Source organism: Melospiza melodia, chromosome 3 (genome assembly GCF_035770615.1).
Source record: "Melospiza melodia melodia isolate bMelMel2 chromosome 3, bMelMel2.pri, whole genome shotgun sequence".
Classification (NCBI taxonomy): domain Eukaryota; kingdom Metazoa; phylum Chordata; class Aves; order Passeriformes; family Passerellidae; genus Melospiza; species Melospiza melodia.
This window is the reverse complement of record NC_086196.1, coordinates 46,640,511-46,667,498: the sequence shown is the minus strand read 5'-3', so window position 1 is coordinate 46,667,498 and position 26,988 is coordinate 46,640,511. Positions and strand designations below refer to the sequence as shown.

The 26,988-nt window shown below is 39.6% G+C and overlaps 1 protein-coding gene across 1 annotated transcript in view; it reads left to right on the top strand.

Annotated features, from left to right (window-relative positions):
- ACTN2 (actinin alpha 2) overlaps window positions 1-26,988 on the top strand; it is a 67,643-nt gene that overhangs the window by 33,867 nt on the left and 6,788 nt on the right. The window contains exons 7-18 of the mRNA XM_063151594.1: window positions 2,542-2,623; window positions 5,917-6,002; window positions 7,450-7,542; window positions 8,565-8,795; window positions 9,915-10,062; window positions 11,573-11,723; window positions 18,754-18,862; window positions 19,698-19,838; window positions 19,987-20,169; window positions 21,304-21,438; window positions 21,928-22,107; window positions 22,475-22,621. Coding sequence (XP_063007664.1) covers window positions 2,542-2,623; window positions 5,917-6,002; window positions 7,450-7,542; window positions 8,565-8,795; window positions 9,915-10,062; window positions 11,573-11,723; window positions 18,754-18,862; window positions 19,698-19,838; window positions 19,987-20,169; window positions 21,304-21,438; window positions 21,928-22,107; window positions 22,475-22,621 — 1,686 coding nt within the window. The remainder of the gene's footprint in view (window positions 1-2,541; window positions 2,624-5,916; window positions 6,003-7,449; window positions 7,543-8,564; window positions 8,796-9,914; window positions 10,063-11,572; window positions 11,724-18,753; window positions 18,863-19,697; window positions 19,839-19,986; window positions 20,170-21,303; window positions 21,439-21,927; window positions 22,108-22,474; window positions 22,622-26,988) is intronic.

The following is a 26,988-nucleotide window of genomic DNA, read 5'->3' as shown; positions in this document are numbered from 1 at the left end:
GGCTGAGGAGTGCATACTAATTCTGACTGACTTTCTAAAGTCCTTCCCAAAAAACCTCAATGACACAAGGGAGAGGACCTCCTGACTGTCCTGTGTCCTTTCCTTCCCATTACTATGACTTCAGCATTTAATTGCAAATAATCTGGCCCTCAGATTCTGGCAGTTGATGAAGTCTTTACATTGCCCAGTATGGATGTTAAATCAAATACATTGGAATTATCCATTTACCTCTGATAGTATTGTCCATCCTGTTTTTTCTAGTGTAAACAACTGGAGATTGCAGACCAGTAAACAATGACACGACAATCGATCCTAAGATTCCTTAGAAAAAATACCGCTCTTACTAACTAGGAATACACAGTAAATTACTAGTCTTACATATTCAGGAAGTATTCACTGATTTTCAGATCTACTCTTCTACCTGTACTTCCAGACAAGTGGAAGCAAAACCCATAAACTAACCTCCTTAGGTAGTACCTCGTGAGGATTAAAAACTATTTTCTTACAGTTTGTTACTTATGGCAAAATGCATGTTTTCTAAAAGATACTTTGGTTTGAGAGGGAGAAATGAGGAATGAGCAGTAATGTCAGAATTTCTTGGTATCATTACTGAAGGGAAAAAAAACCTAGAAAGAAGTAGAATGTTGTTGTTTCACATTAGCTCTCAACACAGACATGCTGTTTTCTCCTCTCTGGAATGAATCTAAACACCAGTCTCATGTAAACACCAGTGCATCAGAAACCTTAATCATGGTTTTAATGTCTTGTGTGCAACTTTGCATTGATGAGAGAGAGTGGTAAAATATCAACTGTCCATGCCCTTTCATTGCCAATTGGTTTACTAGTGGAATCAACTGTTATTAGAAAGTCCTTGGTGAAGAATAGATAAATGAATGAACTGAAACTATTTTAAAACTTAGTCTGCTTTATATGTTTATATGTTCAATTTATGCCAGAGTCCCTGAAATGCGCAGTGATGAAAATTAAAAATTAAATTAACTTAGTACTGAACACATAAGATTTAAACTTAGGCAGCTGTTAAGATAACTTCAGATCTGAACCAATGGGCAAAATATTAGCCATCAAACCCAGCTTGTTCTCCAATTCTATATGCAACCTTTCCTACAGATAAACAGAGTAATGGAATGACTGAGCTACCTGTCTCTGTGCACATGTGCTTATTATGCATGGCATGAACAGAAGTGAGTTTGATTGAATCTGTGCTTTGAAAAGTGGTACGTGGTGCTGAAGAACCATCCCACAGATGAGTGCTGAGAAAAGGGAACAGAACATAAGCAGGTCTGCTTCAATGCTACTATTTTCCTCTTAGAGGTTTCCAAAATAAGAACAGGTCAGGTTTCAAATTGAGGCTGAGCTGTTGCACATAAAGCACAGGCAGAAAAAAAAAAATCCCAAAATAGATCTTGCTTTTCTGGCCTGGCTGTGTTTGATTGACTCTTCATTTTGGTTACTTTAACAGCTGTCTTGGTCTCTTGTTTCTTACCGCCTGCATGCTGTCCTTTCCTTTTCTCACCAATATGTTTCGTGTAGCTGGAAAGATGGCCTTGCTTTCAACGCCCTTATCCATAGACACAGGCCTGATCTCCTTGACTATGCCAAGTTAGACGAGGTATTTCTTTAGCTGTAGCAGAGATTTTTAGTTACTGCGGCTTGTAGTTCTGTTGAAAAGGATGGGTGATGGAAATCTCCAATTCTTCAGAAGCTGCTATGATTTTAAAGCAATCCTTTACCAGTGGAGCACTATTTGCTCATGCACTTAGTACAGAGCACAAAAATAGGAGGTGATCATCACTCATTCATGGGCAAAGTGCTTTAACCTAGTCAATAGGTCTCACTTAGATTTACTGTATTTTTGAATTTTCTTTTACAAAATCTGTGTTCTCTATCTGAAGTGTGCTCACAGCTTGCTTTCTCTTTCCTTAAAAAACCAAAATCTCAAAACCAGAGGAAGTGTTTGAATTTCCACAGCCCTAAAATTCTGTTTATAGAGGCATTACGGATTTTTATTTCCAAGCCCAAACTGGCAAGTTTCACTCCTTCTGGAGAACAATTCTGCCTGTGCTTGCTTCTTCTCATGCATGCATGCACCTAACCAGCAGAGAACTCAGTGGAAGTCACAACCCTGTGATGTACTGTGGATATAAAACAGGCAGGGCTAACTCTGTGTTGAACAGTCTCATTTAGCCTGCTGGTCCAGTGGCATTTAGTGTCTGTATAGCTGCTGTATTTCATTCAGAATTAGCTCAGAACTGAGAGTACACTGTTATCTGTGTTCACCTTCAGAATGCATTTCCAGCAGAGCTCTAGCTGTAGAGAACAGCTTAATAAAGTTTTCTTTTGAAAACATAGCAGCAGATGGACCAAAAGTTTATATACCTAGACTGTTTTTTGAAGAACAATAGTTGTGACTCCAGTTTACAGTTTGGAAAAATAGAAGCTAAGTTTTAGTGTACTTTCTCTAGTCTTGCTTCAAAGAAAAACTTCTATCTTTGACTCATTGTATTTTTTTCTCTAATGCAGGATGACCCCATAGGGAATATCAACCTTGCCATGGAAATTGCTGAAAAGCATTTGGATATCCCAAAGATGTTGGATGCAGAAGGTGAGAGTTATACCTTACTGAAGTTTGTGTTGTTTGTAAGCAGGACACAGTAAAATTTCTTTTTTTGTTGGGTTTTTTTTTCCCTAACAGATTTTCAGTATTCCTTCCATATGAATCATAATGTAGCAACCTGCTTCATTTTCAAAAATATATTTTCTTTTCTTTCTGGCATGCATTGGATAATTTCACTCACTTTTTGCTTTATTATTTATTGTTTGTTAATGGTTGCATTTATTATAGTGATTTGGATCCTAACCTCAGCACATGGTCCCACTGTGTTGAGGTAGAATGCAGGATCAAAAGTTAATCCTTGCTTTTAATAATTCATATTTAATAAAAGGAAATATAACTGTTAGCAACTTAAAGCATATTCAGTTTTCTAAACATTTAAGCAAGAGGCCAAAAATAGAAATAGTAGAAGTACTTTGAAAGCCTTCAAAATATGCTAACACATGGCTCACCTCTGAAAAAGAGCTAGGTTAAGGAAAGCATTTTTTTGGTTCATTTTAGTTGTAAACTTATTGCAGTGATACTTTTAACAAATAATTCATGTGTCTCCAATTATCTTGAGAATTTCCTGAATTTCTTCAAGATAATCAAACTTCATACTCGGGGCTGAAAAATGCTGCCAAGCTACTGGAATTTGCCTAAATTAGTTCAATGCTTTCTTCCCCAAGAATGGAGACGGAGCTATGGTGGCTTCTCAGTAAAGCAGTGATAAGATGGGAATCATCCAGAGCACTCAAACTGACTACACCTGCTCCTCTTGAAGTCTTCATTTGGAAAGTTAGACAGGATGATTTGGAAAATCCAGGCTGTAATCTCCTCATTGAAGAGTAGTTTCACTTTCATGCTTTAAAACAAATTGTTCTCATCTTTTGAAATGCAATTCCCCTTTCAGCAACACCACTTAATTATTTTGTTCTGAAGTACTGTGCAAGGAATAAACAGAGAAGTGCTGCCCCTTGCCACTGAACAGCTTTCTAAGTTTTTTTCCTCTTCTCTTCATAATCAATATAAGAAACCTTTTGTTTCCTTACCAAATTTGCTGCACATTCTATTCCTTATCTTACTGTTCTCCTCTTGCCAGGGGAGGTGGTAATGAACTTACATTCTTTCTGATACCCTTTAAGTATTCATGGTCACTTTTTTGCCATCTTTATTTCCACTGTGCTCTCTATGGAAACTTTGCGAAATTTTGTGCACAGCTACATAAAGTTGATGCAAAATCAGTAAATATATTGATCCTGAACTTAGAAATCTCACTGTTAACATTAGAAATTTTCACTCATTCCAGGGCCTTTTCAAGTCAGTATCTTCCCACTCCTTTCATTGACAGGAATCTATGCAGGTTGCACTGGAATCATCCATTACTCAGCCATAACTGCTGTAAAAACACCTTTTTCTGCCTTCTCTGTTGAGTATTGAAAAGGTCTATTTTTACCCATGGATGCATACCTTGATTGCACCCACTTTATATTTCCACTCTCCTGCCATGGTAGGGACAAAGCTATTAGCCAGCCAAGCCAAACCCTCCTGTGATTTATGCTATTAACAAAAAAGATGGGCTGGCACAGGGATTGCAGAGCTGCTACTGTCCAGCTTTTCTTAGCACAAAATGTATTTCTGGCCTGCAGGAGTTGTACAGGTTCCCAGTATATGCCAGTACCCTGTCAGGCACAGGGACCCTGTGCTGATACACACTGAGTGCAGTTCTGGTTTGTGACTGTCAATGGCTGCATTTAGCTCTGCAGTAATTGCAGTGATTCAGATGAAGTTGCTTTGGAGTGGCAGTGAAGCTGAACCCAGCAGATCTGCCAGCCATGCCATCTGCTGGGAAGTTTCCACAAACCAGAAGGTAGCAATATCCTTCTGTACAGTCTCAGCCTTCAGATGTTTTGCCATTTCAGGGAGAGTTGTATCTTTTGTGTTTGCTGATTCCTAAAGCTTCGGTGGCTTTGCACTCATATCAGTAAACAGATGCAACCTGAATAATTGTGTATTTATTTGGAATCCTTACAGCACTGAGGTGGCACCATTAGCATAATCAGATGAAAGTACCTTGTGAGAATTTCTGAGCAGTTAACCCTCTTCTCTCCACACAGATGTAGTAAACACTGCCAGACCTGATGAAAGAGCCATTATGACTTATGTTTCCTGTTACTACCATGCATTTGCTGGTGCTCAGAAGGTGAGACTGTAGATGGATCAGATCTCATCCTTCACCTTCTGCCTTGTTTTTTTTCAGCAATTTTTCCTTTTCTGATCTTTTCCTCACTAGCTACTAGAACAGCATCTTAGAGCTGAGCTCATTTCCTGTCGCCTCTTTTCTCTGTGAGCTGCTGTTTTGGTAGAGCCAGTCTATCCATTTGTTCCATTGAAGCAAACCTTCCTATCTCATCTTTCTGCATATTTAATAATAATATCCAGTAGGTTTTTGGCAGCTTGTTACCAAAAGGGAGAGGATGATGTTCCCCCTAAAATGAATTTGTGTGCATTCATCTGAAGCACCATTAAAAATGTAAGATGAAAATAAGCTCAGAGTGAAAAGCAATTGTAGAATTCCATCTTTCTTCTCTCTGCTGGATATTATTTCTGCTACAGATGTCAAAATCATCATAACATGCTCAGAAAATAAACCCTTCTCTTATGCTTTCAGGATTGTTTTTAAAATGTTAAATGCTTAATGGTAAGTACAAACAGCAACATCAAATGATGCTACTAAGCAAAACAGAAACACGTATAGACATCTCAGACAAGCTCTGGAATCTTGTCCTAAAGAAAAGAAGGAAAATTCTAAAAAGTAAGGTGGTTTGGAGTTGGGCATACTTCAGGTATTGGTAATATGAAAAATACTGATGCTAAAAATGCTAACGTGCAATTTCCAGAGAACATCTCCCCAGACTGAAATGCAGTCTGTCTTTCCTGTGTCTTAGTCAAAGCCCCCACAACTGAAGTCACCAGACATATGTGTGCCAGTGCTTAAGCAGACTGTCCTGGTAAAATTTGGGTCACTCCCCCTGTGACAATACTGCTGGATCAAGCTTAATGAAAAAAAAATCCTCCTCTTTGTATGAGCTTACACTGAATTTTTAGTGTTCTTTTTATTCTGTCAGCACCCCTCAATCTAACAGTAAATTTTTTACAGCTTTGTAGAATTTCTCGGATACAGAGCTGAGGACAAGAAAGCAGTAAGAAGGACATGAAGTGATGCATTTATTTATTCATCCTATTTTCTACTCCTCGACTTTTTTTTTTTCTTTTTTTATTTTAATTTCTCCCCCCTCTTGTAGATATTGTGAACACTCCCAAACCTGATGAGAGAGCTATCATGACATATGTGTCCTGCTTCTACCATGCTTTTGCTGGAGCAGAGCAGGTACAGATCAACTGTCTCTTCAGGTTGCTGTGTTTTTTGACTGGTTGTTTCACATTTCCACTAGTTTATTAAAAAAACCAACCTCAACTAATTTAGTACTATGTGGTTTTAATTAACATTTGCAAGTATCACTTGAGCACTAATATTTGTTTTTAACCAACTCTCAAAGCTGCTTTAGTTAAATGTTGTGTAACAAGTTAACTTCTTTAATTCAAATGTGCATTCTGTTTCTAATTTTGGGTCTTTATTTGATAATTATAAGGACTGTTTCAGAAAACACTGATTTGAAGATATTAAGTGTTGTTGCTTGTTGCTACAACATCTTATGTGTTTGCTACATAACAGAATGTTTGACTTTTGGAGACTGAGACTTACGCATGCTGAGTAGTAATTTAGGGCTAGATTTTTCAAAGATGGCCAAAGAGACAGAAAGGCACAGAAGACATCCAACACAGTTTTTGTGCCTGGTTCTCACTGAAGCTGACAGAATTATTTGTGGATGGAAGTACTAGTATAAAAGGCATGAACATCAGCAGCAGATGTTCATGTAATTAATGAGATACTCACTTATAAATGTGGCACTTCCCACTCTTCTCTTTCATACATTTCTAGACTACAAATGGACATAATCCAATTTACGTTACACAAAAAGCAACAATCCTTTAAAGTAGCTGATATTTTCCCTTGATCCTCACGACTGAATTTCCCTTCCTGTCTGCTAGGTCCCCTGTACCTTACCACAGCACAGCTGTGCTGTTGCACTCTCTCATTCCTGGGCAGGAGGGTTTTGCTATTCATGCAAAAGGGGAATTCCAAATACTCTGTAACACAGGAGTCTACATGGATATTTCTTTGATTAGATATACTCCGGAGTCATATTTTAATGAAGGTACTGCTTTGTTGTAGCAAACTAGTAAATTTAAAATATGACAGAGCTACACAGAGCCTTCACATATAAATTTGTTGGGAGACGTGAAAAGATTTGCTGTCAGTGGTTGAGCTGCACTTAGTCTCAAAGGTTGTACATTTGATATGCAGATATAGAATGGTCTGAGACTCCTGCATCACATGTGGTGTCTATCCAGTGTGGCTAACAAATCTAATACTTTTTGGATATGACTTTAAAAAATAACCAAATAGGATATCTAGAAGAATGGCCTAAGTTGTTTTTAAAAAGAAAATATTTATTAGACAACTGTATAATAAGGCTTCATTGTACAACAAGGGGACCTCTGTGCTGATCCATGCCTCATTCAGGCCATTGGAATCTATGGCTGCAGAAGGAGGGAAAATGAGTATCTAAGCAACATAGGAGTATAAATGACCAGTTATAAAAAAAATGGCGATCTTTTATTTGCAGCAGCCACATTTTCTCTCTTTCTCCAAGCCTACACCTTTCTCAGAATGTGTTTATGAATATTTTCTGCTTATTTGCTGTGTGTTACAGGCTGAGACTGCAGCTAACCGGATCTGTAAGGTGCTTGCTGTGAATCAGGAAAATGAGAGGTTGATGGAAGAGTATGAGAGACTAGCAAGTGAGGTAAGGATGCTCTATCTGGAATGTGGTGACAACAATGTTCATGAAATATTGAAAGCTGAAAGATGTGTGCACTCTCTTCAAGACAGAAGAGCAGAGACACTGTGAGGGTAAATCTCAAAGTGGCAAGTTTCAAAGCCAATGCCCAAGGTATCGAGTTTTGGGTGACTCCTTTGCCACAGACTTCCTGTGTGACCTGTAGCAAATCAGTCAGTCTTGTTAAGGTGCCCAAAAGGTTGACTTGAGGATTGCCATCCATCTGCCCCAAGACCAGGCTTCCTGTTTCTCTAAGCTTCAAAGACAGCCATCCTTGACCACATGGGAAACATACCAGATCAAGTAAGGCCCTTGGCTTTGTGTACTGCAGAGCACACCTGGAGAGGGTCTGCCAGGTTGTTCACAATCCATCTGTGAGCAAGGACAGCAGATGAATGTACACATGAATGTGCTCCTCCTGTCCTTTCTAGTTTAATGACAAATCTGCTGAGCAGGACTACAAATGTAGAGTGCACAAATGAGAGCTCTCTTATCTTTTATTGCTTAATCTGCAAAAATAAACTGAAATGACCATACTACTTTCTGTATTTAAATTTGCACTAATGGCCTTCTGAGTGAAGATTTTTATATGACCTCAGCCTGGTTTTTGTCCTGATCCCATAACTATGACAAACCCGAAAATCTAAGACCAGTAGTTTTGAAAGTGGCAGTTGATACTGGGTAGCTGAGATTTTGAGTAATTAAAGGAACCTTAGATGTGTGTTTATCTTTCTGAAAATCATGTTATTTCTAGAAATACCTGGAATATCTGGGCAAAGTTGTTATTTGTATAAAGCAATACAGTATAAAAATATTGTTTAGCTTTGAATGTCTTGATATCTTGTGCTTACTCACTATTAAGGCATCAGTACTAACAGAAGTCAATGATATTAAAACAGAACAAACTTAAGATTTGTATGTTTGATATAATCTTTTTTTTGGTTGTTTTTCCATTGCCTTTATTTGACTTGTTTTTGTTGGCTTGAAAGCTTTTGGAATGGATTCGCCGGACAATTCCTTGGCTGGAAAACAGGACCCCAGAAAAAACAATGCAGGCTATGCAGAAGAAATTAGAGGACTTCCGGGACTACCGCCGCAAGCACAAACCTCCCAAAGTCCAGGAGAAATGTCAGCTGGAGATCAATTTCAACACCCTGCAGACAAAACTGAGAATCAGCAATAGGCCTGCTTTCATGCCATCAGAGGGGAAAATGGTTTCAGTAAGTAAAGGAGGCTTTAATATTCTGTTTGTTTCATCAATGATCTCCCAAAAATGCCAATGTGAGGGATTGAAAAGCCATTCTAAGTCATTCTCAGAAACATCAGTTTGTTGTACTTTTTCAATACCACACTCCTTTTACACATTCCCTTTTGTTCCAGAATCTTGCTTTCTAATAAGCATGCTCCTGCTTCTTTGAAGGCTTTCCCAAAAGCAAATTAGCTGGAGATGCAAGACGATAGAGAGCTTCCTTTGGCAGTGTTATCAATACTCGTGTATCATTGGGCCAATGATTGCTTATTTAAGCAAAACTCAGTTGTTTCACTGACATTTTAATCATCAAACAAACAGACATTGCTCAATATGTGTTTCTACATTTTTTCTATTCTGTTTTTTCTCTTATGTCTATGAAGATAAGAATAGTCTGTACCAAGAATTCTCATCTGCTGATAAGTACTGTGACTTGACTGGGTGAAAACATTTCCTGTGGAATACAGCAAACCTGTTTCTGAACTCAATTCTATCATTGTGTTTTGTTTTTCATAAACAAAAAAAATTGCTCTGTCTGGAAAGGGTTATTGCTCACTCTCCATATGCAGAAAATAAGGGCCCTGTCCCTTCAGCTTCCCACTCACGTCTTTTGAGTTTGCAAGAAAGCTCACAAAACTTTGTATACCACAGAAAGTGAAATGAATTTGTGTTCCAGGTAAAACATGCACCAAATCCTCTTGATAGTAATTATCTTGCTATTGTTCACTTGTGAAAGCAAAGCACTTTCATTTTGATAACGCATAGATATATTGTAAAAGAACGCACACATTGTAAAATGGGAGGTAAAAGCAATATATTGTGAAGACATTGGACCTGTAGCCATGCTTGGAAACCATTTCTATAGGGGCTCCTTTCATAAATGCCCCTGAACACAACACACTATGAGGAGCAGGTGTCCACACTAAAACACAACGCCCTGACAATGTTTTATATAACTCTGTGATTTTACAAAATCTGCACATAAAAACTTCTCTTTTTGAAGCCAAATTGTGAATGAATCAAAAATGTGTAAACTTAGATAAAAAGAGATTAAAGTTTCATCCATCTCTCCCGTGTATTCTCTTCACAGGATATTGCCGGCGCTTGGCAGAGACTTGAGCAAGCTGAGAAAGGCTATGAAGAGTGGCTGCTGAATGAAATACGGCGACTGGAAAGACTGGAACACTTGGCTGAGAAATTTAGGCAGAAGGCTTCCACTCATGAACAGTGGGCATATGGTGAGGAGAGATGGCTTTTAACATTTTTAGTATTGTAATGTTTGAAGTTGAACTGTCAGTGCTGAGTATTTGCCAGCTACAAACTCTCTCATAAGTAGTTTGGACAATTTCAGACAATCTAAAATAATAACAACAGATAAAATGTCAGGTTTTGTTGACTGTAGTCATGGTCCTAACTTGTTGGCATGTTGCTAATGAGATGTAACTGTAAAAATCATACTTGAGGCAGTGAGTCAAACTTAATGGGATATTCTGCATTTGAATAGAGGCCATTACTGCTAATGCATTCCTACACAGTTGTACACCAGGAATGCAGTCATACCACTGGCTGAGTGTGGAATTCTTAACAGAAATATTCTGAGTTTATTATTATTTGGTCACCATGATGTTCTGAATAGTCCAGATAAACTACATGATGCTGGACTTGTGTCTGCTTTGCTCCAAACTCTTAATTATAAACTATTAATAGTTCTGGCTTCTAATGGTAACCTAACCTTACCTGTAGTTGTGACACCTGTAGGACCTCACAGTGACGTTCAGTTTTGTTGGGGCCTATTAAACGTAGGTCTGCTCTATCATCCTGACGACTGTCTTCCTGTTTCTGCCATGCTTCTGGCTTTTCCCAGCTAGATTTTTTTGACACTGTGAAAATGAATCAGAGTCCATCCTCTTACAGTTGCTGGAAGCATGCAAGTCTGTAAATGGTTGCCAAGCAGATATTAGAAGGGAAACTACAGCCCTGAGAGCTGATTTTCTGAGCATAAACTCCTCATGGTGACAAGTCAGAGCTGTTGTGTAGGGAAAACTTCACGTAAGCTGGTACACAGCAAGTGGAACAATAGTTGCTTCTGGCTCTAGGACTCACAGAGCTGCAAATGCCATGTGGTGAGTGCAGCTGCAGGGCCTGTCTGTGTGGATTCAGTTGACCAACATAGGAGCTACTCAGCAATAATATTTCAGTTTCTACTTAATCTTTGTTTCTCTAGCCTTTTGTAGATGAGTTGGCATTTTCCACTTAAAATTCAGAGTTCAATACAAAAGGCAGTCACACATCTCAGGTTTATTTTTTTTTAAGTGATGAAATGACTAATGAATTGAAGGCAGAACATAAAAAAAGAATAACAGATCATTAGTAAGAGTGAAGCTGAGCATAGCAGTGTAATTTCTGGGTTTTTAAAGTGTATTCTACAAAAAATTATCACAGTGGTTTAGAGATACAGTTTTTGCTAATATACCATTTTTATGCCAGTTTCTCCAGCAACGTAGTACTCACTATTTTAGACCTGTATAAGCTGCCTATGCAAAACCCAGGACATTACTATGAGAGCTTTAAAAATATAAGTTTCTAATTAACATGTGCTGACAATTTGCTGCTGATTTCAGTGGGGGTGGGATTTAATTTCATACAGTTGATTTTCACCATGCCTCAACTAAAAAGTTGATTAAATTTACAATTTTCCTAACAAATAAATTGCTAAAAAATGAGTAATATTTTTATTTCCCCGTTCAGGCAAAGAGCAGACCTTGCTTCAGAAGGATTACGAGTCTGCCTCTCTGACAGAAGTCCGTGCCATGTTAAGGAAACATGAAGCTTTTGAGAGCGATTTGGCTGCTCACCAGGACAGGGTGGAACAGATCGCTGCCATTGCCCAGGAGCTGAAGTATGTTCCATTTAAAGGCTTGCAGCTGCTGACATTTAACTTTGCGATAAACTCTTTCCAATGAATTTGATAGTGTCATAGGTACCAACGAAGGAATTCCAGGCATAGCTTCATAAGTATATTATCTGAGCTGGTCACTGAGACCTTTCCCTCATCTCCCCCTTACCCCCAACCAAATATAGATATTCAACTGAACAAAACTATTTGAAAAGAAACATTTTCAACTTGACTTTACAGTAATATTTTAGATTAGCTCTACCCATGAGTTCGTTGTGGGTTGATGGGAATCCTGGAGAGGTACAGGCTATGAGTTGTTTAACTTAGAAAATAATTTCACTTACACAAATTACAGATCAAGTATCTTCACAAGAATATTGGTCCTTTCAAAATGCTTCACATCCCTTTATTATCTCTGTAATAGTGGGTAATGCACTGACTTCCTGTAGATTTAACTGTCTCTAATGTGCTTATTTTCACAATCTCTTGATATTATATTTGGAATTGCCATTGTCTCCATTTTACAGAAGGGGCGCTGGAAACGAAATAATTTGCTCTCAGATTCCTGCCCTTGGCTTCCTTGAAGCTCTCCAAGTTTCAATTTCTCACCTTGAACTGGCAGAACAGTTACTGCTGAGAAATGAAATCTTAGAAACATGCCCTTTTTTCACTTTGTGAAGGACCATGACTCACAAACAGCTCCATCTTCATTAACAATTAAAAATCAGATACTTGTCGAAAAATGTAGTGTATCATATCTGATAGCAGCAGCACTTACAGTAATTGTGTAATTCCAATGGATTTAAAAGAAAAATTCCATCTTCGGGATTATTTAAAGGAAGAAAAATTAAGCATAGTGGGCAGACTAAGTACTGTGCTTTGGTTAATGTGAAAGAAATCAGAAAAAGCCACAGAGAATGGAGATTGCCCTGAATGTGTGAGATTATGAAACACTTTCTGGCATGCCTTGATCTCTGCTGTGGAGTTACTTCATAGGATGGCTTGTGTTGGAAAGGACCTTAATGATCATTTAGTTCCAAGACCCCTACCGTGGACGGGGACATCTTCCACTAGATCACGTTGTTCAAAGCCCCTCGCCTTGAACACCTCTGGGTATGGGACATCCACAGCTTCTCCAGGCAACCTGTTCCAGTGCCTCACCACCCTCACAGTAAAGAATTTCTTCCTAATATCCAGTCCAAACCTGCCCTCTTCCTGTTTAATGCCATTCCCCCTTGTCCTCATTAAAAGTACCTCTCCATCTCTCTTATAAGTCCCCTTTAGGCACTGGAAGGCTGCCATAAGATATCCCCAAAACCTCCTTGTCTGGACAGCCTCAACTCTCTCAGCCTGTCTTCTTAGGACAGATGCTCCACTATTCTGATCATCTTTGTGTCCCTTCTCTGGACCTCCTCCAACAGGTCCATGTCTTCTCTGGGGATCCCAGAGCTGGATGCGGGGTTCCAGGTAGGCTCTTACCAGAGCAGAGCGGCAGAATTCCCTCCCTGGCCCTGCTGCCCACACTGCTTTGGATGCAGCCCAGGACACGTTTGACTTTCTGGGCTGGGAGTGCCCATGGCTGGGTCATTTTTAACTTCTTGTCAAGCAACATCCCCAAGTCCTTCCTCCCAGGGCTGCTCTCAATCCATTCTCTACCCAGCCTCTATTTGTGCTTGGGATTGCCCCGAGATTTGTTTCTCTTTATACTAAAGAAGGTTTCTGTAACACCTAATCATTGCTACTTCAGTTTCAGCTTTATGAATGATGAGAAACTTTGGGAATGTAGCATACATAGCACAGCATCTGCTTACCAGTGTTTGAACCCTGTGTCCTTTACCTCTGGTGACGCCAGTGAGCACTGTATCCTGTCTATTTTGGGAGTGTCTCTTCTCAGTTGTTTCAGTAATTTGCTGTGTGAAGTAAAACAAGTTATTTGTGGCCTGGGCTGCAAAGGTGCTGAAAGCTGATTGCATTTAGAGATGCTCTAATTTGACTTCTCTGCTTCTGTATACAATGGTGTTATCAGTGCCTGATTTTTCACTGTGGCTGTGTAACTGAATTAGGCTTAATGCCCATGGGGAACACTGAATTAAAGGTCATAAAGGTCAGGTTTTATCACTGGCTGCAAGCAAATGTGCAGCTTCTATTTAAATACTGATTTTAATTATTTATACATAATTCCTCCCACAATAAAATTATGGAGGAAAATGCTAATTTCTTTCTTAATCCATATTTTTAAAGAAGGACTAATATCTGAATGCTAAGAAATGTGCATTGGCATCTGATACAAAGCCTGTTGAAGTCAGTGTGGGTATTTATTTCTTGATTTTCCTTTGTTTGGTTGGTGGGTTGACTGCTTTTTTTCCTCATCACTGGAGCAGGCCCTTACAGAAAGCATCATCGTCTGTGTCTAAATTCCAAGTCAGTACACCTCCACGTTTTGTTTTAATCAATCTCTTGGATGCCTAAAATTGTAATTTCAAAGGAGAACTATTGCTGTATGACCTTGAACTCTACTAGTTAGAGTTTCCTGTCCTGGTATTTCTGCTACAGCTCAGTCCACTGTGTGCTTAAGGTTAAAGTTGCTAAAGCTTGTTGATTGATGCTATTTAATAGAGAATTTGTGTGTGTATGCAAACAGGCAATTCCAGCCAGGATGCTGCTATAAGATTGTTGTGTTCCCAGCCTACATAAACTTAGATATTCCTTGGCAAAGAGGCATGACAGGGCTTGGATAGGGCTTTATACAAAGCTGAAGGGGACAGGCATTTCTAAAATGAGATTTGCCATTTATGACATAATAAATGCTCATTTGAGTGAGCTGTGCTATAAAAACCCATATTGATTTATGATCTTATGTGCTAATTTCAATGTTTTCAACCACCAAGACAAAAATTTTGGAAAGTAGTTTCTTGTATATCCGTCACTTGTAGTACAGTGACTGATTTTCAGCCAAGCAGACCATTACCTGTAAGACTGATTTTAGAGTAATTTTGATTCTGGCGACCTGGGCTCAAATTGTGCTTATGTGCATGGTTAACATGAGCCTTGTTCTGAAGCAATGCTAAAACACGTTGCTCAGCAGGTTATTTTTGTGGCACTATCACTGTTCCCAAAGTGAGCTCACACTTAAGTGCTTCTCTGGATCAGGTCAAAATTTGCCTGAATTTTTAATTTTTGACAGAGAAGATTGAGTTGCTCAGAAAATCAGTAGTGGTAACTTAATGACTTTTAAATTCCAAAGGCTGTAGGTTTCAAGTGGCCAAACAAATAGAAAGATTCTTCTCTCAGAAAGTCTGTAACACATGAGAAGCAATACTTCACGCACTGCAAAGTAAAAATTTTTATAAAATGTAAATCAGTCTCCTCAACGTTGAGAAAGATACAAAAATTAATAGAACAGGGAATGTAAGTCTGTGTTTTATTTCCAGCTAATTAATCTTTGAGTTATTACTTCCTCTGCTCCTGCTTTGAGCAGAAAAATGTTCTTTGATACCTATAATACACTTACTTGAAGTAAAAAACAGCAGGCCCAGAAAGGTAGTGGAGCTACACTGCTTAATGCCACTTGGTAAACTAACGTAGGATTTAGTTAGTTAGCACCATGGGTGCCCTTTTTGAAAGTTGTTTTGATGTTATTCTCCTACCTATTTGTTCGCAGCACATATCCCTGGGAGGAACAGGATAGTAGAGATCTCACAGGGAATGACTGAATCTCCCTGGCAGAGCTTGTGGAGGAAGGTGGTGTATCACCTTCCAGGACTTTGACCACAGCTGGTACAATCAGTCCCTCACTTTCATGGAAGGACACCTGCCCTTACCCTTAATTGACAAAAGGGGATAAGTGATCCATTGAAGCAAAAATAAAGTTTGCTCACTCAGGAACATAATCTAATAAACTTAATATGCTATAATGAAAAAACCCCCAACTTTCAGCCAAAAGCTCCTGACAGCAAAATCAATGTCAGCCTGTTTCATCCAAGACTCTACACTTCTAACTTAAAATTTCTTAGCAGATAGGTGACTTTTGTTTTACCCCTTGAAGGCTACTGAAAAGGCTTCCAAAGAAGGGAGTGAGTTTTCCAGTTAAGGAGCCCTTGTACAGTGTGACTTGCTGGCAGTTTTCTCTTTACATATGAGAGTTTACTTTCACAATTCTGAGTTTTTTTGTTATTTTTTAAACTTGTTTAGAGGATTGGATTAGAGAATACCTAGGCAAACTTGACATCTTACAATTCTATAGGCTCTGATGGGCTGCATTCATGAATGCTAAAAGAACTGTTGGATACCGTAGTGAGCCTGCTCATGATGATCTTTGAAAGTCAGGAGAGGGGCCTGAGGACTGGAAGAAAATGTCACCCTGGTCTTCAGCAATGGCAAGAAAGAGGACTCAGAGAGCTACCAGCCTCCAGCCTTGTATCAATCCCTGGCAAGGTGATGGAGTGTCTGATTCTGGAGGCCATCTCTAGCCAGGGAAGACAGGAAGGTGATCAGGAGTAGTCAGGTAAATCACGCTTGACCAACCTGGTTGCCTTCCGCAATGAGTCAACTACCTGGATGGATGTGGGAAGACCAGTGGGTTTTGCCTCTCTTGACTTTAGTGGGGCTTTCAACCCCATCCCTCACAACATCCTCATGGGCACAGTCAGGAAGTGCAGGCTGGATGAGCAGACAGTGAGGTGCATTCAGAACTGTCTGAATGGCAGATCCCAGAGGGTTGTACCCAGTGGCACATGGTTGTGTTGTCACTTGTGGTGTTGCCCAAGGTCCAGCACTGGGCCCAGTGCTGTTCACCTTGTCCATCAATGCCTCAGGTGAAGGGGCAGGTGCCTCCTCAGCAGGTTCACTGACCACACAAAGCTGGGAGGAGGGGGCAGTACCCCAGAGGGCTGTGCAGTCCTTTGGAAGGAGCTGGGCAGGGAAGGGAGCCGAGCAGAGAAGAACTGACTGAAATTTGTCAAAGGCACGAGCAGGGTCCTGCACCTGGGGAGGAAAAGCCCCTGCACCAGCACCGGCTGGGGGCTGAGCTGCTGGAAAGCAGCTCTGAGGAGAAGGACCTGGGAGTCCTGGTGGACAGCAAGCTGTCCAAGAGCCAGCAGTGTGTCCTCATGGCCAAGAAGGCCAAAGGTCTCCTGGGATGGATTTGGAAGAGCATTGCCAGCAGGTCGAGGGAGGTGATCCTGCCCCTCTACTCAACCCTGGTGAGGCACATCTGGAATGCTGGGTCCAGTTCTGGGATCCTCAGTACAAGAGAGACATGGAGCTCCTGGAGCAGGCCAGTGGAGGGATACAGGGATGGTGAGGGGACTAGAACATCTCTCTTATGAGGAAAGGCTGAGGGAGCTGGGCCTGTTCAGCCTCAAGAAGTGATGACTGAGAAGGGACCTTATCCATGTCTATCAGCATCCAAAGGGAGGGTGCCAAGAGCCAGGCTCTTCTCAGTGGGGTTGAGCAATAGGACAAAAGGCAATGGGCAGAAACTGATGCACAGGAAATTCCATCCGAATATGAGGAAGAACTTCTTCATTGTGAGAGTGACTAAGCAGTGGAATAGGTTGTCAGAAGAGGTTGTGTAGTCTCCCTCACTGAGATATTTAAGAACTGCCTGGCCTCAATCCTGCAATATATGCTCTAGGATGACCCACTCTAGTCTCTTCCAACCTGACCCACTATGTCATTTTGTAATTCTGTGATTCTGTTATGGTATTTTTTTACCTGTTTTACTATTCTTGACTTTCAGCAGTCAATCTGAAGCTTCTTTTAAACAGAATGCTTCTCATACTTCTCAGCTTTTTCCCAAACCAGATTGCTCTGACTGGGCTTAGAAGAAGCAACATGAACACTGCCCCTGGCCTACAGAGCTGCTGGCTTCTGGCCTCTGGCTTCACAGAGGAAAGCTGCCTCTGTTCTCATTTTGTCCTCTGTGACTCTCTGTATTACTGGCAGTGTGATCTGTTCATTCCTCTTGCCAATTGCCTAGAGAAGAATGCTCGAACAAAAAGGGAACAAATTCTATCAGCACTTGCTGTCTTGTTCAAGCCTCAAAGTAAACCTTAGATTGATTATTGCCATGTGTCACATATTTACAGCCCCTGTAACGTTTAGTACTGGGCAGAGTGTTCTCAAGGCAAAGCCAAGAGCTAAATTCAATGGATGGTGATGCACCAATAAAAGGGAGTTTCCAAAGTGTCAAACACATGTGTTATGGATGATTTTCATTTGCCACTGAGATCAAAAGTTCAGTTTGAAGCAGAGTCAGTCCAGAATCTCAGGACATAACCTCAAAAATTTATTCCAGTCTCAGGCTGAATAGTAAGTTGCTTTCTTCAGGATGATACTAGCCTATTAAGCAGGTGAAAAAGCAATGGTAACTGCTGTCCTTTGTGAATGCACTCATTCATCCTGGTGGCATATGTGGGTCTGGAGATCCCTGTTCTCTGAAGCAGCCAGTTCTGGGGAGATCTGTGAGGAGATCCTGGAGAGGAAGATGAAAATTGTTCTCTGCTCCCCAGATCCTGGGAGCCCCTATAAGTACTGCCACGCTTGTGAGAGGTTATGCTTTGAATGCAACCTGATTTGTATTTCTCAAGTTAAATAATTTCAAAGCATATAAGGAAAGGATCATTGGATTATTTAAAACAACATAGATATTTCAGGCCAATTAATTTAAAAAGGTACCAATCTTTGCAAACTTGTTAAAGACCAAGACTGAAACATTCTGGCCATCAGGGGATCAAATTGCTTGTGCCACAGGAATAGCTAAGACAAAGATGTTTGGACACCTTAATTGTGATTAATACCTGGGTGTCACTTGATTTTTCTCAGAACAGAGGGGATTGATCCTATTCCTTTGCTGTGCTTCCTGAAATGCTGAATGCCTAAACACAATGTCTGTACTGCAACACTTGCTTACCTTAGGAGAAATATTGCAAAGAAGAGGGGAAGAATTAAATTATTGAGGGCCAGTGGATGTGTGGACACTGCTCCTGTCTTTCAAAAAGTCACACAGAGTTTTGCCTTTGCTCTTTCCTAGTGAACTGGACTACCATGATGCTGCAAGTGTCAATGATAGATGTCAAAAGATATGTGACCAATGGGACAGTCTGGGAACACTCACTCAGAAAAGGAGAGAGGCACTGGAGGTAAACCATATAATAAGGATCAGCAGCTCAGCTGAGGAAGGGAGAGGGAAATGAACCATTTATTTCAGATCTGGAAATGGTGCATTTGAGCATCCACTTTGGAGTCCAAAGAGCAAAAAACTCTTTCCTCAGATAATTTTAATTTTTGTGTGGTTACTCTTGCAAATGGACTGAATTACTCAGAGTAGACTTGACAGAACTGAGCTGCCACGGACAGTTCTAATGCAGCAACAAATGTCATGTGGTTTGTAGCACCCCTCTGTGGGAATCTGATGTCCAGCAAGGCTAAAAAAAGCTATTGGTTGGTTACCTTTTCATACCAGTCTGAGTTTGCAGTCTTGCATACCTTTCTGTCCAGCAGTAAGTCAATTTTTGGTAGTGAGTATTTCAAAGCACTGAGATACTTTGCAAAACCTTGTTCTTTTGGAAAAGAGCAAGTCACACACATAAATGCCAGGGTGAGAAATATGTAATTCTTCCTTTTTGTACTTAAAATAAATTAGCAAATCAAAATGAGCAGATTTTAATTCATTTGCAGATAGATCCCAATAACAAAAATGCTTAATATATATGCACATTAAAATACTTAAAATATTAGTATTATACTTCACAAGCATACACCCACTCCTTTTAATGTTTTGGATATGAGAGTACTACTGCAATTAGTCCTGTTGCCTTAAGTGGGAATACTTAAAGCAGGTGGTGAAATCAGTCAATGCAATCAAATGCATTTCAAAAGATGAGGCATGACTTTGTTTCTGGGTGGGTATGTGGTATGTGTGGAGCTAGATCTTGCCCTAATAATAAAAGAATGCACTTTTCCCAACCCGTACAGAGGACAGAGAAACTGCTTGAAACAATTGATCAGCTTCACCTGGAGTTTGCCAAAAGAGCTGCTCCTTTCAACAACTGGATGGAAGGTGCTATGGAAGACCTACAGGACATGTTTATTGTTCATAGCATAGAGGAAATTCAGGTAATTGTATTATTTCCTGCATCTACACTCAGCAGCCAGGATGTTTGAGAGCCTGAAAGAGGAGCTGTGCTTATTTACAGCAGATCTTCCAGATGCTGGAAGAAATGTTGGAGTTTTTCATGCTTTCCCTCTCTGTTTCCGATTTTAGAGTTTAATCTCTGCACACGATCAGTTTAAAGCTACTTTGCCAGAGGCAGATGGTGAACGACAGGCCATACTGTCAATCCAGAATGAAGTTGAAAAAGTCATCCAGAGTTACAGCATGAGAATAAGTGCAACCAATCCTTACAGCACTGTTACAGTCGAAGAGATTCGCAGCAAGTGGGAAAAGGTAACGTATGCTAAATTGCTAAATACAGAAAGGACATTGTAGCACATTGTTCCACTTGAGAATTACTGAGAATATTCAGAGAACTTTACAATACATCTCTAAATTATTCTAGATCATCAGATGCCAGAATGAATTTCTACAGTACCTTATGCTCTTCCTTATGCTTGCCTAGCTCACTTCACAATATCCCTTGCTCCTGTCATGCAATATTACCTATGTCCTCTTTGTCTTTCTGCCAGGACAAAAGAAGCATGTGTTGAGGCAGGTGCCTGGCTAGGGGTGCTGTTAAAAGTGCAGGAAATGATTGCATTCTTTATCTTAGTATAAAGAGTAATTTTTGTGTTTCTTCTACTCAGATGCTGCTTTTCAAAATATGTTGTATAAAATCAGCATCTTTGGAACCATTAATGTTTCTGTCCAATTAGATTAAAACTGGCATTAGCAACTGAAAAGTACTGGGAAGGAATTAAAGAGAGGCACCTAGAGCAATCACACCAATTTAATTTCATTAGGAACCAAGACAGAAAATGTGCTGCAGGTAAATTGTGTAAAATGTAGAATTACAGAAACTTACATGGACAAGAACACATCCTCAATGGGTAATAAAAATGAAGCAGTAAGGACTAAGGTTAGAATCTCCCTGGGAAATTCAGAAGGGTAGACCAAACAAAAGCATTTGCAATGAATTAGAGACCTCCAGATGTGCATGACAGACAGGACATGTCTCATGTTATCCTATTCTAATGGAGGTGCTCAAATAAAATGTTTTGCACAGTCTTTTCTTAGAAAAATTACTTAGAGATTGAAAAATCACTTTCATTTTTCAAAATAAAAACAAAGTAACTGCTCTAAGACCAGTTAAAGTGAAATTGTCTTGAACTTGAATCCAGCCAGAGGTGAGAATTTCTTCTCTCTGTATGTCAGTCTCTCAGGTCAGGCTGCCTAAGACCATGTTACAAATTTCTCATGTTAGCACAGATTTTGTAAATAAAACAGTTATCATTCTGGCTTGTTCTTCTGATACCAACCTACAGACCAATAATGGAAATTAGTAGCTGTAGACTTACTTGTTCTCTTTGTTTTTAAACTATTGAATTGTGCCTACTCACCTTTAGTGCCCTCCCACTGTAACAGGTGAAGCAGCTGGTGCCTCAGAGGGATCAATCCTTGCAGGAGGAATTAGCCCGCCAGCACGCCAACGAGCGCCTGCGCCGCCAGTTTGCTGCTCAGGCCAACGTCATCGGGCCATGGATCCAGACCAAGATGGAGGTGAGTGCCACACCCTCATGCCAAAGCTGATGAACAAAGTGATTTTTAATTTTTTCATCTTTACTTTATATACAGGGCAACAGCAAAGTCAGTGACAGTTCGCCAGCTGTTTGAGCCTAAACTATTTAGCACCCGTTACAATTATTCTTAAAACTTTGTGGAACTTTGTACAAGTGGTACCTTGATGGTGGACCAGGAGATTCAGCTTTGAAAAATCAATCACTAACCAATTACTATTTAGCTTCTGCTTTTTGTAGAAAAGATACCAGGTTCACTGGGGTCTCAGCATTAATTCTAGATATAAATGTGACCCATTTCTTTTGAAATGTAATTTTTACAGTAAAATCTCTCATCTCCACTGTATGAAGGTGTTATTACTGTCACTTCTTAGTATAAAAATACAACATATTTATGTGAAGATTGGTCAAATTGGCACAGCTGAAGTTTAAATTTTTTGGGACTGGGGGGTGTCTTTTTTTCTTCTGACAGGAAATTGCCCGCAGTTCTATTGAAATGACAGGGCCTTTGGAGGACCAGATGAATCAGCTGAAGCAATATGAGCACAACATCATTAATTATAAACACAATATTGACAAACTGGAAGGAGATCATCAGCTTATTCAAGAAGCCCTGGTGTTTGACAACAAGCACACCAACTATACCATGGAGGTAGCCATTTACTCCCTTTTCTATTTATTAGTTAATTCTATCCTCATGTGCTGTGTAACTACCTTCCCTGATTTAAAGGGACTGCCACAGCAGAGGGAATTTGGCAGGCTTTCTGACAGTCTCATAAGACTTGCTTTATTTTCATTTATTTTCATTTTTTAGTGATGGAGTAGCCATTTAGAAACCAATTTTGTATTTTTCTGAAGGCCATTTTTATTTTTAGTGATCCTTGGTCATAATACAGAGTTAGTGGTATGGAAAAAGTATCACATAAATATTTAGAGCTGATTTATTTCTTATTGTACTTTTTATACTCTTAAAAGAATATATTTGCTTCTGTAATAACTCAGAATTTTCTCTCTCATAGCACATCCGTGTTGGATGGGAGCTCCTGCTTACCACCATTGCTCGAACTATCAATGAGGTTGAGACTCAGATCCTCACAAGAGATGCCAAGGGTATCACCCAGGAACAGATGAATGACTTCAGAGCATCATTCAATCACTTTGACAGGGTACAGTACTCCTGCTTTTTCTCAGCTAGCAATATTTATTCTTCCCAAAAGCGAGTTTTTTGGCATTCCAAACATAAGCCTCTTAAAAAAACTGAAAATGAGCTAGCAATGGGCTCTTTTTAAAAAAGTAAAAAAGATCAGTTAAGATAGAATTTATAAAGTGATGGCTTGGGTTGGAAGGGACTTCAAAGATCATCTAGTTCCACTCTCCCCACCTTGGGCAGGGATGCCATCCACTAGACCATGTTGCCCAGGGCTCCCACAGCCTAGTAGCATTGTGCAAATAAATTAAAGATTAATTTTTGCTTTTTAAATGTAATGCAGAATTATAGTTGTGCTACTATGATTTAGTATTTGTCCAAATAATAAGCAGAACTGCATAAATTCATGTGATTTGGAAAATAACATTACTCTTTTATTTTAAGACTGTACAGCATGTTCTAAGTACTTGCTGTTGTTTCCATCTCATTAAATTTAGCTGGAATCTATATCACAGAGGTCCTTTTTCCCCTTTGAATCACAAATTGTGCCCCTAGGGAATGTATTTGTAGGGAATATAGTTGGGACACTTACAGCTGTCCAGAAATATCTTTTATTTTTCTGGCTGTATGTGGGAAATAAGAGGCTGTTACTTTTTTTAGTTATCTAAATATGGATGAATAAAAAAGTAGGAAGGAAAATAGTGCTGTGATGAAACTTAACTCACTTCTGTGAGTTATACAGTATTTATGGACAGGGTGTTATAAAGGTAACTATTAATATACACAATAGCAAAATATATGCAAATGGGAATCTGACATTTGCAGTTGGAGAACAATCTGAACATGAGTTAGTTCTGATACCTCTGTGCTCACATGAACCCACCTTTAAAACCAAGTTCACAGTTCAAATACTGAAAACTTACAATGCAGCACCAGTCTGTCTAGTCAGTCCTTCAAATCATTTCAGGGTACAGCAAAATGCCATTTCCTTTTCACTTACGTGCTGTTCGTCCAGCTCTACTCAAATTGGTTGCCATACATGCACTTGCATTTGATATGGAATGGATGCTGACAGTCAGTTTACTGAACCTTCTTTAGAATACACCTAACTATTTAAAAAGAACACCAGAATTATCAAACCTCTGCTTGCTGAAGAAACATACAAGCATAGGGAAATGTAGCTATACAGAACTAGGAATGGATTCTATGGAAAAATCTTAATGTGATTCTAGTACAGCATAATTCTTTTTTGTATTTTCTAAGAAAGCAGAATATAACATCACAAAAGCAGAGATAGTTTTCCTGGGGTGGAAGGAAGTAGCATACCAAATGGCTTTCCCAATGCACTGGAGCAAATAATTGAGCAATTAGCGCTATTAAAAGCAGACAAAATACCAGGCCTGGATAAATTACATGCCTGTACTTGAGAGACTTCTCTAAGGGAAACCAAGGTCTTTGCACAAAGATTTGACAGTGCCCTAAAGATAAGGAGGCAAATTGATGGAATCCAAGTCTATTTTACACTGGATGGGCATTTCTAGCATCCCTGTACCTTTGTAGCTCATAGGTGAGTTCTCTGTCCCGCTCGCAGCAAGGCTGGCTCTGTGGCTGAGGAAATATCACAGTCAGCTCTTGGTGCCTCTGGCTGCTTGAAGGGAGAAGCTAAATCCTACACCAACCAGCCCTACTGTCATGGATTTTCAGGCTTTGCAGATACAGTAAGACACTGAAATACCAAAGCATAACACAGAGCAAGGCCTTAGGAAAGGCTGTATGACCTGGAAGAAGGTGGTTGTGTCACACAGCTGCTAGCACACTGGAGATGGGCTACAACAATAATGTGTAACACAAAATTGCTGCCCAGCTCTTAGATTCTTACCTGTCCCTGGCTGTCTCTTTCCTCAGGCTATTATGGGTCATGGCTTCAGGCTGTGTCCCTCTGTCCTGGCTCCTGTTGCAGGAAGCCTGAATGGCCAGGTCAGAAGCAGAAGGAGACAGATGTTTTATCTGTCATGCATCCTCATCTGTTTCTGCAGCCTCAATAATGTGAGCCTGATCTGCAAGCTTAGCTGTAGACCCTGCCTTCCCCCATGACAGATGTAATCCAATGGCTTAAAAAGAGAGGTCTGGAAGGATCACATAAGGAAAGCACCATTTTACAAATGCCCTCTTTAGTATACCCCATCCCTCAGAATCAAACAAGAAACTGGTCTAGGTGGACTTTTGCACTGACAGAGTGTAACACTTATTTTCTCAGTAGCATAATGCAAGTTAAAGAAAGGAAGAAGATAAGATCTAAAATGACTCAACCATCAAGCCAGGCTTTTTGCAGGGAACAGATAGTAGAAGCACTGATAAAAGAGAAGTTTGTAAGGATTAAATTACACTGTTTAATGGACAGATGGAACTCAATCTACACAGGCTAAAAGGAGGCTTTGAACAAACATGTTGGAGAAATACAGGCTTGTTTTTCATTTTTCTATCTTTCCTGTGTCCTTGCACATTCGAATATTTAGTGTTGGCAAATGAAGGTAATTCAGGGTGCTTCAGAGTTACTTCAGTATACATAAAATAATGAAGACTTTCTATTTGTTCATCTTTAGATAGAAAAGGCAGTAATGGATTGTTTTATGGCTTTGATTTCCTTAAATAGAAATGAAGATAAAACTGGATTATCTGAACATAGGCACTAGCATGAAAAATACTGTCTTCTTCATGTCAGATAGAATTATGTATATATGTAAAAATTTTGTGGCACTTAGCAGCATTTCTGAATGTCTGATACAGTTTAAAAATACACTTGAAGGATTGGATTGCTGTTCACCCTGATGAATAGCCAGAAAGGATCCCAAAAATTAATACTGTCACTGACAAGGAGGCTTTAAATATCTAAGTACAACAGAATAATTTATGCATGGTATAGCTCTGACTTGTGTGGCATTTTTCACATTTAAGACATTTCTTAATGTCTGACAGCATGTGCTGAGGATGTCAGCAAAGTACTAATATGCAATTCCTTTCCCCATTTTAAAGTATGTATTTTGGTATACATAAATCTAAAAACTCTTTTTAGGGTGCTTCTAGAAACAACTTTCTTTACTTGTGAATCTGAGAAAGGAACCCCTGTCTTCCTCCCTGAGAAGAATATATTTTAAAAAATTCTCACAGTGCATGTGAGAATTACAAGGGCAGGAAGAGTCATGCTTCTTTCAGTGCATCCCCAGCAGAGATGTGCTGGCACAGAGAGCTTTACAAGTCATCCTTGAAAAGGCAAGTGGCAAACAGGGTCTCTCCCCTGGCTCATGGGGGTGAGAGCCCTCTTGGCTCTTGTGTTCCCAGCAGCCACGTACACATGCTGGTGCCCCAGGGGTTATTCCTGAGGGTGCTGATGCTTACCCTTGCTTACCACTGCTGCCCCACTCCTTGCTAGAAATTGTGCCTAAAGGCACAGTGTAGTTGTAGTTATAAATATAAATCTTTAGCATTGCTGCTATATTTCCTTCCTTAATGTGACTGCATGGAGGAAAAAAAAAAGAGAAAGTGGGACACAATGTCTGAATCACAGAAGCAGCTTAGAAGTGTTCAAAATGGTGCATAGCTGAATAATGGTGTGCAGCCAAATCAGGATACCACACAGATAGGTTGTCAGTCACTGGTTTTGACATCTCTTTATGCAGGGATTCCTTTTTCAGATTCAGTATATTTAGTAAATTCTAAATAAGATTGCAAAGTACGTGATGAAATATCTGCAGCTGCTCTGCCTGTACTATTTTAATGGCTGCTAATACATTCTACTATTGATTTTTCTGCAAACTCCAGATTTCAAGTAGGAGCTCTGCATGCAGAAAAATAGCATCATGCCACCCTATATTTTGCTAACAGAAAAACAACAGCTCTCTATTAAAGGAATCATATGTTTAGGCTTATGCAGGTCGATTAGCATTCAGGAAAATTAGGGACATCTTTAAGAATGGATTAGTTTGACTCAGAAGTTCACTTGTTTTATTTATAAGGTCACATATAAATCGCAAGGAGAAGGGAAAAGATTTCTGGGGACTAAAAATGAAACATGAAGGAGATTTTAGGGTTTTTCTTTGGATTGGAAGGAAAATATAAGCAAGGAAAAGTTATTTATATTTGTTAAAAGATTAGTTTCAGCTCCTAATGTTGGTCTGCAAACAATAAAAGTAAATGTCAAGAACCATTTCCAATTAAGAAATCCTTCACATGGGCTTGATCTATGCTTTAATTGCAAAATGCCATTGAATTCCACGAAACTCTGAAATACTTCAAAGATGCTTTTTTTAGGCAACATATGATGAAGATTTGAAAATTTCACTACAAGAATGTGAAAACCTGCTATAGCACTTGGCACTACTACTTGGA